The following is a 14,795-nucleotide window of genomic DNA, read 5'->3' on the forward strand; positions in this document are numbered from 1 at the left end:
GATCCTTGTGAACGCTCTCACCTTAAAAGTTATCATCTGATCTTTCTGAAAATTATATGCATTATTTAGATTGCTGAAACGAAGAAGCCTTTTGAATTTCAGCAATTCCCGTTTATTACGTCTAGAGTTATGGCCCTTGTTTCACTTTATTGATCCTTGTGAACACTCTAATGTCAAAAGTTATCATCCGATCTTTCTGAAATTTATATGCATTAATTAGGTTACTGAAACGAAGAAGCCTATTGAATTTCGGCAATTTCCGTTTATTACGTCTAGAGTTATGGCCCTTGTTTCACTTTATTGATCCTTATGAACACTCTCACGTCAAAAGTTATCATCCAATCTTTCTGAAATTTATATGCATTATTTAGATTCCTGAAATGAAGAAGCCTATTGAATTTGAGCAATTCCCGTTTATTAAGTCTAGAGTTATGGCCCTTGTTTCACTTTATTGATCCTTGTGAACGCTCTCACGTCAAAAGTTATCATCCGATCTTTCTGAAATTTATATGCATTATTTAGATTGCTGAAATGAAGAAGCCTATTGAATTTCAGCAATTCCCATTTATTACGTCTAGAGTTATGGCCCTTGTTTCACTTTATTGATCCTTGTGAATGCTCTCACGTCAAAAGTTATCATCGGATCTTTCTGAAATTTATATGCATTATTTAGGTTACTGAAACGAAGAAGCCTATTGAATTTCACCAATTTCCGTTTATTACGTCTAGAGTTTTGGCCCTTGTTTCACTTTATTGATCCTTGTGAACGCTCCAACGCCAAAAGTTATCATTCGATCTTTGTGAAATTTATATGCATTATTTAGATTAGTGAAACGGAGAAGCCTATTGAATTTCAGCAATTTCTGTTTGGAGGCAGACCACCATTAAATTTCATCATCTCGGTACCCACGAATTGTAGTTCGTCTATTTATAGCAATTCTCTCTCTCTCTCTCTTTTCTCCCCTTTTGCATGCCCATTTGTGTTGATTTTTTGGTCTAGAATGGATGAAGAGGGTTTGAATTAACATTTTCTGCCAGGTTTTGTTAAATATTCATGATTTTGAGGCGGAAATTTACGTCTAGAGTTATGGCCCTTGTTTCACTTTATTGATCCTTGTGAACGCTTTAACGCAAAAAGTTATCACCCGATCTTTGAGAAATTTATATGCATGATTTAAATTAGTAAAACGAAAAAGCCTATTGAATTTCAACAATTACAATAATTACTTCTAGAGTTATGGCCCTTGTTTCACTTTATTGATCCTTGTGAACGCTTTAACGCAAAAAGTTATCACCCGATCTTTGAGAAATTTATATGCATGATTTAAATTAGTAAAAACGAAAAAGCCTATTGAATTTCAACAATTACAATAATTACTTCTAGAGTTATTGCTCTTGTTTCACTTTGTTAAACCTTGTTTATGCTCGATTGATAATAGTTATCATCCGATATGTATGAAATTTATATGCATCATTTAAATTTTTGAAACAGGTCTATTGAATTTCAGCAATTTCCGTCAATAATTTCTAGAGTTATGGCGATTGTGAATGTTTGAATGACAAATGTGATCTGTATGAAATTTACATGCATTATTTAATTTAATAAAACGAAAAAGCCTGTCAAATTTCAATCATTTCTGTAGATTACTTCCAGAGTTAAGACTCTTGCTTCAGTTTGTAGAACCTTGTAAACCCTCAAACGACAAAATTTATAATCTGATCTGTATGGAACTGTCTTGTAAAGGCTCCCAATTACCTACAAAGGAATAAATATGCGACAACCCTTGACGACCGCTCGGACGATTTAGCTGCTGTGGGCGTATGTTTTGTTGTCTGGCAACCTATCTTCAATTCTAAATGTATACACAGTGCACAAATAACTGACTCTTTTATTAATACCACTCACATTAATTAAATGCATGACTTCATATTTTTCAAGGTGGATCTAAATCTGATTGGCATACAATATTGCCTTTAGCATCTACTACACCTGCATCATGTAAGATATGATTGTTAATTATGTAACATATACGGTAATAGCTCAATAAAATTTGGTTTCTTTGTGTCTAACTTGTAAGTGTATTTTAATAGCATGGTAGAAATAATATCTTGTAGGCATGCTTCACTATCAGATGGTAACTATCATTATAATAACCCATATAGACATTTTGAACTATGTATATTATGTTGATAGGTGCATGGTCTTATTGTCCCCCGCCTTTCGAAGAAAGCAGGGGACTATTAAAATGGGTTCGTCCGTCTGTCTGTCTGTCCGTCTGTCTGTCCGTCACACTTTTTGGGACACAATAACTCTCTTCCTAATTGTGCTAGAATGTTCAAACTTGGTGTATGTGTTTATTAGGTCAATGCCTTGATGGAGTTCGAAGATGAGCATTTTCCGCTTAGGGTAAGCAGAGATAAGCAATTTGATTGGTTGATGCTTTGGGACACGATAACTCTCTTCCTAATTGGGCTAGAATGTTCAAACTTGGTGTATGTGTTGATTAGGTCAATGCCTTGATGGAGTTCGAAGATGAGCATTTTCCGCTTAGGGTAAGCAGAGATAAGCAATTTGATTGGTTGATGCTTTGGGACACGATAACTTTTAATTGAGCTAGAATGTTCAAACTTGGTGTATGTGTTTATTAGGTCAATGCCTTGATGGAGTTCGAAGATGAGCATTTTCCGCTTAGGGTAAGCAGAGATAAGCAATTTGATTGGTTGATACTTTGGGGCACGATAACTCTCTTCCTAATTGAGCTAGAATGTTCAAACTTGGTGTATGTGTTGATTAGGTCAATGCCTTGATGGAGTTCGAAGATGAGCATTTTCCGCTTAGGGTAAGCAGAGATAAGCAATTTGATTGGTTGATGCTTTGGGACACGATAACTTTAGTTCTAATTAAGTGAGATTGATGAAACTTGGTGTATAGTTTCATTACAGTAATACCTTGACTAAGTTTGATAATGAGCATTTTCTGCTCAGGGTAAGCAGAGCGATACGCAATTTGATTGGTCGAGACTTTGGAAAACAATAACTCTCCTACTTTGATTGTCCCCCGCCTTTCGAAGAAAGCAGGGAACTATTAAAATGGGTTCGTCCATCTGTCTGTTTGTCTGTCTGTCCGTTCCGCTTATGGTAAGCAGAGATAAACAATTTGATTGGTTGATCTTCGAATTGAGTAAATGTTCATGCTTATTGTCCCCCGCCTTTCGAAGAAAGCAGGGAACTATTAAAATGGGTTCGTCCGTCTGTCTGTTTGTCTATCCGTTCCGCTTAGGGTAAGCAGAGATAAACAATTTGATTGGTTGATGCTTTGGGACACTATAACTTTAGTTCTAATTAAGTAGATAAACAATTTGATTGGTTGATGCTTTGGGACACTATAACTTTAGTTCTAATTAAGTGAGAGTGATGAAACTTGGTGTATAGTTTCATTACAGTAATACCTTGACTAAGATCGATAATGAGCATTTTCTGCTCAGATTAAGCAGAGCGATAAGCAATTTGATTTGCTGAGACTTTGGAACACAATAACTCTCCTTCGAATTGAGTTAAAATGTTCAAAATTGGTGTGTATGCTTATTGTCCCCCGCCTTTCGAAGAAAGCAGGGGACTATTAAAATGGGTTCGTCCGTCGTCTGTTTGTCTGTCTGTCCGTCACACTCCTTCGAATTGAGTTAAAATGTTCAAAATTGGTGTGTATGCTTATTGTCCCCCGCCTTTCGAAGAAAGCAGGGGACTATTAAAATGGGTTCGTCCGTCTGTCTGTTTGTCTGTCTGTCCGTCACACTTTTTGGGACACAATAACTCTCCTCCCAATTGAGGTAGAAGGTTCAAACTTGGTGTAGGCCTTTATTAGGTCAATGCCTAGATGGAGTTCGAAGATGAACCTTTTCTGCGCAGGCTAAGCCGACATAAGTCATTTGATTGGTTGATGCTTTGGGACACGATAACTTTAGTTCTAATTAAGTGAGAGTGATCAAACTTGGTTTATAGTTTCATTACATGAATACCTCGATAATGAGCATTTTCTGCATAGGCCGAGATAAGCTATTTGATTGGTTGATGCTTTGGGGCACGATAACTTTAGTTCTAATTAGATGAACCTTTTCTGCGCAGGCTAAGCCGACATAAGTCATTTGATTAAAGATATATACTGTTTGATTGTTCAATACTTTGTAAAAGATAATTTGTGATAAATTTATATGTGTCCTCTAATTATTTTCCTATTTCGGCGGGGGACATCAGCCTCACTGTTGGCTTGTTTAGAAACATATGTGACTGTATTGCAATGGCTTGATTTGTGATGAAAGGGTGAAGGATTCATTTTTTAAATGTGACATAGAAATCATGATTTGTATCTGCTCAAACAATAGGCTTTTCCAACTTTTGTTTTGTAACTTGAATGAAATGTGTTACACAACAGCTAACAGAATATGAATTAAAATTCTTTTAAACACAATCTGATCTCACATAAATTCAAGGATATGAATGAAAGTCAAAATGATCTTTAAACTTAGTATGTTCATTGAAATGTGGTCGTATATTGACATATTTATTGTGGTTGCCCCATTCCAGCATCCACAATTGCTTGTGGATGCTCTATGGGCTAAAGTTAATATCCAATTGACTTTAAATTTATACACAGTGTTTAAGGTCATGAGACAAAGAAGCCTATTGATTTTCAGCAATTTCCGATAATTACTGCCCTAGTTATGGCCCTGGATTACTTTGAAAAATCTTGTGGACACTCCAGAGGCTAAAGTTAATATCTGATTGACTTTAAATTTATACACAGTATTTAAGAGCATGAGACAAAGAATCCTATAGATTTTCCACTATTTCTGATATTTATGGCCCTTGACCTCTTTATAAAATCTTGTAGAAGCTCTCTTGAGGCTAAAGTTGATATCCGATTTACTTTAATTTTATACACAATATTTCTCTTTCTTTCTCTAAAATAGCCATAAAACTTTGATCTTTGTCTAAATTAAGATTACTGATTTTATTGGATTTTATAATCTGTGTTGATGATTTTACATTCATTCAACATTGATATAGCCATTGTCGAGATATAATTGATTATATGTCAACACAGGAAGCCAAAGATCAAACTAAAATTAAGAAACAAATGCTTGATCAGTTTTACCCATCACATCAAAATATTATATCACATCAACCCAGTTCTAATGAGTGACTACATAGGTTACTAATGTTGGGTAATATTTAGGTTTTATGTAACATAAATAACAAGTTGGTTATATTAACCAGTATTTTCAATACCCTAACAAACTTTTATTTGATAATAAAACTAATCAGGCAGGAGCCTGTCAGGCCCCTCTAAATCTAATATGACCACCAGCTGCACCAATTCTGGCTCTAAAATCCCACAGAGCAAGGCTTTAAAAAAGATCCTATATAAACTAACTTGGCATTTTGAATTTGCCTAGAAATAATCCAGCGGCACCCACATGAGTAAACTGGCAAGGTATATAGGCTAGCGGTTTAATTTAAGTCAATATTTTTTCCGATACCCCTACGTACGGTAGAATAAAGGTTATTTGGTATTGATCTTTTAGAGGCATTTAGTAACTGGATAGAGCAATAAACTATAACACATACTTATGGAAGAACAATTACTGATTTATTTGGGCGACGTTTCGAAGAGTATTCTCTCAACGTTTTCAAGCAAGTGAAACGTTGCTTGAAAACGTTGAGAGAATACTCTTCAAAACGTCGCCCAAATAAATCAGTAATTGTTCTTCCATAAGTATGTGTTATAGTTTATTGTTATTTGGTATGGTTGGAAAGGTAATTTGATTGACATTATGAAATAGGTTCTTGGACAATTTTCAAAATGGGATATAACACTTATTCTCGTGGTTTCTATGGCAACTGTAAAAAATCATGAATATCAACTGTATACGTAAAATCCAACTATTTAAAGATTAGAAAGTGTGAGATAAGCTATACAGTAAACCTCTCTTTCGTGTTAGCTTTAGTGAGAAATGAGAAATCCAAAATGGCCGCCATGACGTCACGTGACTACATGATTATGCAAATTTCCAAAATTCTATTTTTTCCTCTTAGTCTTAGCCCGACATCATGTCCATCCCAACACACAAAAAGAATTTTCATAAAAGCTTCCATAAGTACTGTTTGGCATTTAGTTCCAAACCCACTTTTTTCCTAGCTCAATATATGTGATATATTTTCAAACAACTTAAACCAGTCAGTCTTCATATGGAAATGGAAACTGGTGTCCCAAGCTGTATTATGCGGTGTCTGGATAAAACCAGGCTTTAATTTTATAAAAATTATGTGTAGGTGAAATTTACCTTTCGTTATCCAGTACAGCACATGGGTCATTCATTGTATAGACCTCTAAAGGAAAGGGAATCAATTATCAGGTCACCCAACAAAAAAATTGACCCAAAATCTTAAAAGGGTTACGTGTCCGGGTAAGCAGTTTTGACGTTCACGCCCAAACGACTTAATATTTTGAGCTTAAACTTTGAGTCAAGGTAAATACACCATTTCTCTATATTTTGGCGCTTAAATATCATACGTACTCAGACTTTTATTTTTGAGACTCTGTTCAATTTGGGATAGTCCCTTTAGACCATAGTGACGATTGAGATAGAATTTTGTGAAAATCAAGGGGAAACTGCCTGACAAAATGGCCACTCCACATACGCAAAGTAAAAGTGTGTAATACCAAGGTTGTAGACATGCTAGAGGTAACAATTTTCATCAGATTTTGATGAAACTTGAAATATATGTTTATTATATCCCAAAGATATTGGTTCCTTTCGATATTCACACATATCGGACTGTGGCTTCCTGGATTAGTCCAGATCATTGAGCATTAAAATCTACATTCATTTAAATTATAAACTACAAGTAAAATGTAGGCCAACATACATGACTTTGGCAAGACAATATAACCAGACACATAACGTTACATAAATATCAGTTGTTGTTATATATTGTAGTGACCTTCAACAAGACTTGTAGTGATGCCGATGGTCAACAGTGTGCAGAGACGGAAGCTTGTAATGAGCAGATTAACATCTGCGTGTGCTATGATGATTTTGTCTATGATAAGACAGTTAAAGCTTGCGTTACAAAAAGCCGTCTAAACCAAGTCTGTGATTTTAATCAGAAATGTGGTCCAAGTGAAGTTTGTAAGGAAGTTAAAGGCCAGAATTCTGTTGGACGTTGTGCATGCAAGCAAGGCTTCCACTATAGTATACCTAGACAAATTTGTGATGCTGCAAATCAGGATACATGTAAGTACCACTTTCCAAATCCAAGTGTTAAAATAGTGCCGGATACATGTATTACTATTAAAATATCTAAAAAAAAACGTTTCTGTTCTGCCCAGCTTGATATCTTTGCATATTGTACAGGAGGACTGGACATCATGGATCAGTAGTCTTGGCTGTAAATTGATGGCATTTGTTAAACCAAATAACAAATTTTCACAGCTTCTAATTTGAAAAGAAATTTTACGATCTCAAGAATTTCCATCAATACCCACCTAGAAATAATTTTCAGATGGATGTTTTCCAGTGCCAGGTTCATAAAAACACATAAAAAGATCATGAAGATCAAGATATTATTTTCCGGATATATTTTATAAATATTATTTATTAAATTATTATTTGACTCAATATAGTTACAGTGATGCCTGGTACAACTGCCCCAGATGCAAATGCCACTAAAAAACAACCTCTCCATCAAACTACAAAGGCCTATACTAATAGTGAGTACAGATTTGTTAAAGATGCATTATGTAAGAGCTAGATCTGCTTATTGCAGGTCTTTTTTCTGGATTCAAATGTTATATAAATTATTATTCAGACATTTATTCAAATGACAAGCCCATAATCAAGTCTCTAGGCTATCGGATGGCTACGATATTTAGAACACCCCTGTCATTTAATAATTTAAGCGGAAAGGCTACCCAAAATTTTTTGTTCTTAAATTGTAAAGCTATTGAATTGAAAATGGTACAAGTAGTTAGGAAATGTAATAAAAAAGAGAAAAGTAACTTTTAAAAAAAGTTGTTGCCAGGGTAACCCATTTTTGGATTAAAAATTATGAAAAGTGTAGGTACACTATATCTCTGTAACTAATAAAGATATTTTCACCAAATTTGCAGGATATATAAACAAATATCTACCCCTGAATCAGACAGAAAGCGATTTGAATTATTAATATTTCAAAAGTTATAAAAATATTTCTCAAAAGACAAATATTGTGGTGAAGCAAATGTTTTAAACACTATTTTCCAAGAAACTATGAAAATTATAGAGAAAAACTCTTTGTCTGATTTTAGGGTTATCATGAAAGAATAAGCAGTCCGAAAAAGAGAAATTTATCTTTGTTAGTGCCAGAAATATGGTGTACCAACATTTTTCATACTTTTTCCAAAAATAATGTGTTACCCTAGCAACAATTTTTTTTTTATTTTTTGTTAATGTTAGTTTTCCCTTGTTTATTACATTTCCTAACTACTTGTGCCATTTTCAATTCAATAGCTTTAGAATTTAAGAACACATTTTTCGGGTAGCCTCACCCCTTAAAATTAAAATGAATAATCAATACTTTGTTGATCGAATCAAGGGTACTTGACAACCAAAAATCAAGGGTACTTGACAACCAAAGCTAAGTTCAAACAGCGATTACTTAGCTCAGAATATAGTAATTCAAATGAAATTTCCATATTCATTTTTATACGCCCACATGGAAATGTGGACGTATATTGCCATCGCCCCTGTCCGCTCTAACGCCAAAAGTTATCATCCAGTTGTTTTAAAACTGATATATGTTTACATTAGTGAGATGAAGAAGCCTATTTAATTTCAATAATTTCCGTTTATTATGTCTAGAGTTATGGCCCTTATTTCACTTTGTTAAACCTTGTGAACGCTCTAATGCCAAAAGTTAACATCCGATCTTTGTCAAATTTATATGCAATATTTAAATTAGGGAAAAGAAGAAGCCTATTGAATTTCAGCAATTTCTGCAGTTGCCTGGCAACCTATCTTTTTTTTTTATTATATTTCATTTTTTAATGTCCATCTCTTTATCTAAATTTTACATAATGCATCTTTAATTATTTCAAATATAAATGATTTCATAAATTTATCATTAATAAAAAATATATTACCAATACTAATTACTATATTTTATTCTTTGCCTTTCGACTACTAACAAACCTTCCTCATCTATGACTCATAGCTGAACATATTGTTAAAACTAAAACTAAACTACTCGGTAGTCGGTATGTGAACTTAAGAAAAGTTTTTTCAATCTTGACTTGCAGTCCTCAAAATTTTCCGTTTAATACAGCACCAAATATCAGAAAATGCTGTTGCTAAAATATGGCATAATCACAGGCACTTGAAGGGATTAAAATAAAATTTGTTACAACTGTTTGACTATATATTACAGTATTAAGAAGGTGCATCACCCGACATTTTGTTTTGACTTGTTGACGACATTTCGTCTGCTATCATCTCACAATACTTACTATTTCTAGCGCTTCCCGTCGTTTATATAGCCATGGAGACTTGATTGAAGTGTGCAATGTCAGTGGTTTTTGTATGGACAGGGGCGCTTATGGCCTACTCTTGGTGCACGCCATTGGGTTTTCGTCCCATTAATAGTGTTCCTTGTCAGGCACTGACAGGTGGAAAGCACGCCGGAAAACCCGAGGAACTGTCTCTTCAAACTCCAGGAACGAACCCGAGACCTCCTGGTTACCGAGCCACCGCTGCTCCCAATGATTTGGAAGCCTGACCCGATATAGATTACTTCAATGATATCAAAAATACTCAACTTTTGTGTATAAAACATTTCATAATTTTGAAGGGAAGAGATAAGCTAAACTAAGCATGACCGATTTATATTTATGTATTCACTTTCATGCATGACGTAATGAGTTCTCGCTGTATATTATTCTTTTAGAAAACAAATAGGTCAAAACAATGCACAATAAAATAGCCTATTTATTTAATTGTACGTAAAATATTTTATTATTTTTGACAGAAAAATATCGTCATGTCTGTCGGGTTGTGGAAAGGGCGCGTTTACATGTTCCCAATAAGCCACCATAGAATTGTAAACAGTACTGTCTATCAAAATGAGCTTTAGAATTATGGGGACTCTACCGCGAAACATTTGTAAAATGTCAAAATGTTAACAGAGCTAAACTGACTACCATACAATAAATTAAGAGTAATAATGGAAATAGAACAAAATACAAATTTTAACTGCAATATTTAAAAAATAAGTCATATAAATTAGAATTTTTACATGTGTAAATAGCCAATTTAACATGTGTTAGTAAGAAGTTACATGCATAGAAGTAAGCATATTAGCATACGCATTACTACCTTAGGAATTAGAATTATGAGGGAAATTCCGCTCCATAGGGCCATACATTGAAATTAATAAAAGACTGTGCAAACAATACCTCCAACAAGTTATCAATACTCAAATTTCTTGTTTTTTTTAAATAAAAACAGTTAAACTATTTGTTGGTTTTTAATTTTCAGCTACTGCTGTAATTGCTGGATGTGTGTCGGCTGTAATCATACTTACTGTTATTGTCATTGTGGTCTTTATGATGATTCGTAAAAAAAGAAGTCAGTATGATCGTCAGATTTTATTGGAAAATGATGATGAGCCATTGGCCATTTAATTTTAGATTATGTACATTCTTTAAATTTTATTTTATTATTTTTGTCTTTTGTAACCAAGCCTTATTTTATATACTGAGATGCAATGAAAACGCACCACTGATGTGAATAGAAGTGCTGGCGAGACATAATGTGGTTGGTTGTATATTGCCGTCGCCCCTCTGCTTCCAGCATTTACAAGCAATTGTGCACACTCTAGACTTTAAATTTATACACAGTGTTTACAGTCATGAGATGAAGAAGTCTCTTGATTTCAACAATTTTTGATAATTCCAGCCAGAGTTATGGCCCTTGATCACTTTGAAAACTCTTGTGGACACTCTAGAGGCTAAAGTTAATATTTATTTATTTTCATCGATTTTCAATAATTAATGAAAGAGATTTGGCCCTTGATCACTTGAAAAAATCTTGTGGACGCTCTCGATGCTAAAGTTAATATCTGATTGACGTTAAATTTATACACAGTGTTAAAGCCATTTGACAAAGAATCCTAATGATTTTCAACGATTTCTGATACTGTCAGAGTTATGGCCCTTGATCATTTGAAAAATCTTGTGGACATTCGAGATGCTAATGTTAATATCCGATTGACTATGAATTTATACACAGTGTTATGATTATGAGACAAAGAAATCTATTGATTTTCAACAATTTCCAATAATTACTGTCAGAGTTGTGGCCCTTGATCAATTGAGAAATTTTGTGGATGTGCTACTCTAGAGGCTAAAGTTAATATAAGGTTATACACAGTGTTTAAGGTCAGAGACAAAGAATCGAAACAAATTCTAATGATTCTGATAAGTACTTGTAATCAGATTTTAGTGTGTTTTAAATGTTTTCATTACTGACAAAAGAAAAAATATGCAACAACCCTTGTTGACGGTCTGGACGACTTTAGACTGGACATTTACCGACACAGTAACAGCAGTATGGAAGCTGGCAGTGTGCGATTAGAACTGAAAGATCTTTCTAGATACTGTGCCAGTCTTGTCAGTGAGGTGTCACATGCAGCTGTCTAGGCTTTGGCCGAGCTCTAGTGGACTTTATTTGCTGGTAACAATTGTAAAGTCTCGGGATGGTAGTGTGATGACATCTAAACCTGTCAATAACTCTGGTATTCATGCCCTCGTGAATTAATGCAATGACGCTTCTCCAACTCTCCATAGTACTGTAGGTGTTGTAATTATCCCTTGTTTTTGAAAAAGATACAATTTATAGCCCATGTCTGTATTATAAAGTCCTGATCATCAACATTCCCATTTTTTTTGTGAGAGAATTGACCTGTAGTGCGTTTATGTGATCCTAAAACATCATTCTCACATGTTATCGTCAGGATCTGATGATGTTATACTAGTTAAAGACAGAATTGCAAGATTTGCAATCATTCATTTATAAAAGTGCTGTTTGTCATTGCTTTTTCATTTCATCTCAGTATATTTTCATAAAATGATAAAAGCATAATTTTTTTTATTTATAATTGTATACCTGTTTGCCATTTAACTATATTAATTTCATTTGCTAAATAAATCTTCTTGTAAGATTATAAAACATCATTTCTAGATACATAGGTGAGGTTTTTACAGTGGCTTAGGTATTTAAATACCTAAATATCAGATATCATGAATACATGTTCCTAGCCAGTCCAGTACAATTTGCATGTTTTACAAATCAAAATAATAAGCTTCTGTGATTATACTTTTGACTGGCTCAACAAGATATTGCCTTTGGCAAGGCTTTGGGAGAGTGCAAGCTGTTTTCCCATATTTTGTATAGGTTGACTTTTTCAATGGAATATAAAATACGAAAAAGAATGTTTATTGTATTATAAGATATTAAGCTTGAATAAAAGCACAGTTTTTGATATCTAATTCTAAATGATATATTTTAAAACTGGTATATAATTTGATAATGGTAAAGAGCTTGTGTACAAGCTTTAACTGTATTCAGTGATTTGTAAGATTGTTCATTTATTTTTACCTGTTTTATCATAATAATAAACGTCCATATAATTTACCAGGAATCTGTACATAAAATGTAAATATCCTACAGCTGGTATTGTGCACATAATGTCTTTTCCATCTATTTTTATAATTTCTCTTTATATACATGTTATTTTTTTTTTTTTAAATTCCATTGTAATGTATTTATCGTTACAGATTTAAGAATATATTGTGAGATTGAAAAAGATGTTGCCTAAAAATATTCATATAAAATTGGTATTGTCTTTTCTTCGCTATCTGTTAAAGATTTGAAAATTTGGTGTATGCAATGTTTATTGTCATTATTGTTTTAATTGATTGTGAATTGTAGCTGAAGAATATATTACATATTCCTAAAGCAATAGTTAACAACTAGTTAGAGATTGCTACACTGAACTAAAGAAGGTGACATTCATGGGAACCATATCCAGGATTTGTTAAAACTTGATACAATCACTTGATTTGAATTCAAAATTTCTCTGCTAAAACAAATGACATGATAGCCCCAAAAGCTTAATCCATTTACTAAAAACTGGTTATCAAGATCAATAACTTTATCAATAAGACTTTTGAGGTAACCACAATACAACCTCTAAGCTAAGTTCCGCCTGCTATTGTAATTACACGATTCATTTATTGCTTTAGGAACATGTATATGCTTTGCTCTTCTTTTTACTTTGTTCTTGTATATTGAAACAGTGGCATCTCTTTTATTATATTCTTGTGTGAACTAACAGTTCTTTACTTTATTAACATTGTTTTACATTTTGTTTTGATCAGTATGATTACTTTTAAATGCAACTTCATAATATGGTAAAAACTTAAAGATGTTATGTAAAACTTGGGTGAACATAAATTAATTTTTATTGTAATATGTTTTTATCACATAACTTTTTATTATTAGCATATATTTATATAGTTTGCTTTGTTTATTCTTTATTATATTCATTTTTTTTTTTTTTGCTGGGAGAGATGACCTGGTTATACAAGAAATATTATTACTACTGTAAAATATAAAGAACAAATTTTTTTTTGTGACTTTCAGTTAATTGGAAAAAACAATAATGGTTGTGATATAGATTATCACATGATTTTCTACATTAATATTATGGATTTATAGATCTTTTTTATACTTATTAATATTTGGAGTTCATAATGATCTAACTTGTGAGAAAATTGTAAGCTTGAAGTGTCTTATTTGAATCGTTACATTATATGATGTCTATTGTATTAATTGAAGTTGAATTTGGGTAAGTTGTACATCATATCAGCTAATTCAGTCAACATACAAGAGAACAAAAAGAAAGTACCAATATGAAGCTATTCATTCTTAATATCAATGGCCAACATTATTCCCTGCCCCCCCCCCCCCCCCCCCCCCCCCCCCCCGGACATTGTCATTATCATTAATTGATATATAAGTCAAGATAGGCATACAAATTTGGCATTTCAAGTTTTCAAAAGTTATGTTGAATGTTCATGAATATCATAAGAAGGTTGTTAAAATTGTACATCATTTTATTGCCTCTATGTTTGTTGTAAGCTTAATACATATATTATTGTTTTACTTTGTTATTCTTATTTATCAGGAAAAATAGAGGGGGAACGGCAACACCCGGCAGAGAGGTTAGACATAAATAAAAATATAAAAATCCCAACTCAACCGTAGTACAAATTTTTTAAAATAGAAATAAGAAGTGGTTTAAACCAGCGGTTGCCAAGCAAGATACGCCCACATTTTGCAAGAGATGGATAGGGAACAAGTTAAAAACAAAAGCGATTTTTTGTTCGATCAGGGGCCATAATCCAAACAGTTAGGATCAAACATGTGCAAATATTGAAAGGCTATTTTGCCAGGCAGTTTCCTTTCGATTTTCCCGAAATTCGAATTCAACCTTCATTATGGTGATTTATTTTAAAAAAAATTAATTAAAATCATAAAAAATTGTGACCTCTAGAGAATCCACAAGCTAAAAAAACATGATTTTTGTTCAATCAGGGGACATAATCCAGGAAGTTACGGTCAGATATGTAATAGCGAAAGGAACCAAAATCTTTGGGACATAAACATATTTTAAGTTTCATCAAAATCCGATATCAA

General features: G+C 33.2%; 1 protein-coding gene across 2 annotated transcripts in view; it reads left to right on the forward strand.

Annotated features, from left to right (window-relative positions):
• Window positions 1-14,258, forward strand: part of LOC126814629 (uncharacterized) — a 37,691-nt gene extending 23,433 nt beyond the window's left edge. Inside the window, exons 6-9 of one of the 2 annotated variants that reach the window (XM_050539910.2) lie at window positions 1,940-1,999; window positions 6,999-7,295; window positions 7,685-7,771; window positions 10,572-14,258. In XM_050539910.2, the coding sequence (XP_050395867.1) occupies window positions 1,940-1,999; window positions 6,999-7,295; window positions 7,685-7,771; window positions 10,572-10,717 (590 nt within the window). In that variant the 3' untranslated portion in view covers window positions 10,718-14,258. The remainder of the gene's footprint in view (window positions 1-1,939; window positions 2,000-6,998; window positions 7,296-7,684; window positions 7,772-10,571) is intronic. The other variant, XM_050539911.2, reaches the window with a different exon arrangement.
• Window positions 14,259-14,795: the final 537 nt, after the last annotated feature.

This window comes from Patella vulgata, chromosome 3, assembly GCF_932274485.2.
Source record: "Patella vulgata chromosome 3, xgPatVulg1.2, whole genome shotgun sequence".
In the NCBI taxonomy this organism is placed as follows: Eukaryota; Metazoa; Mollusca; class Gastropoda; family Patellidae; genus Patella; species Patella vulgata.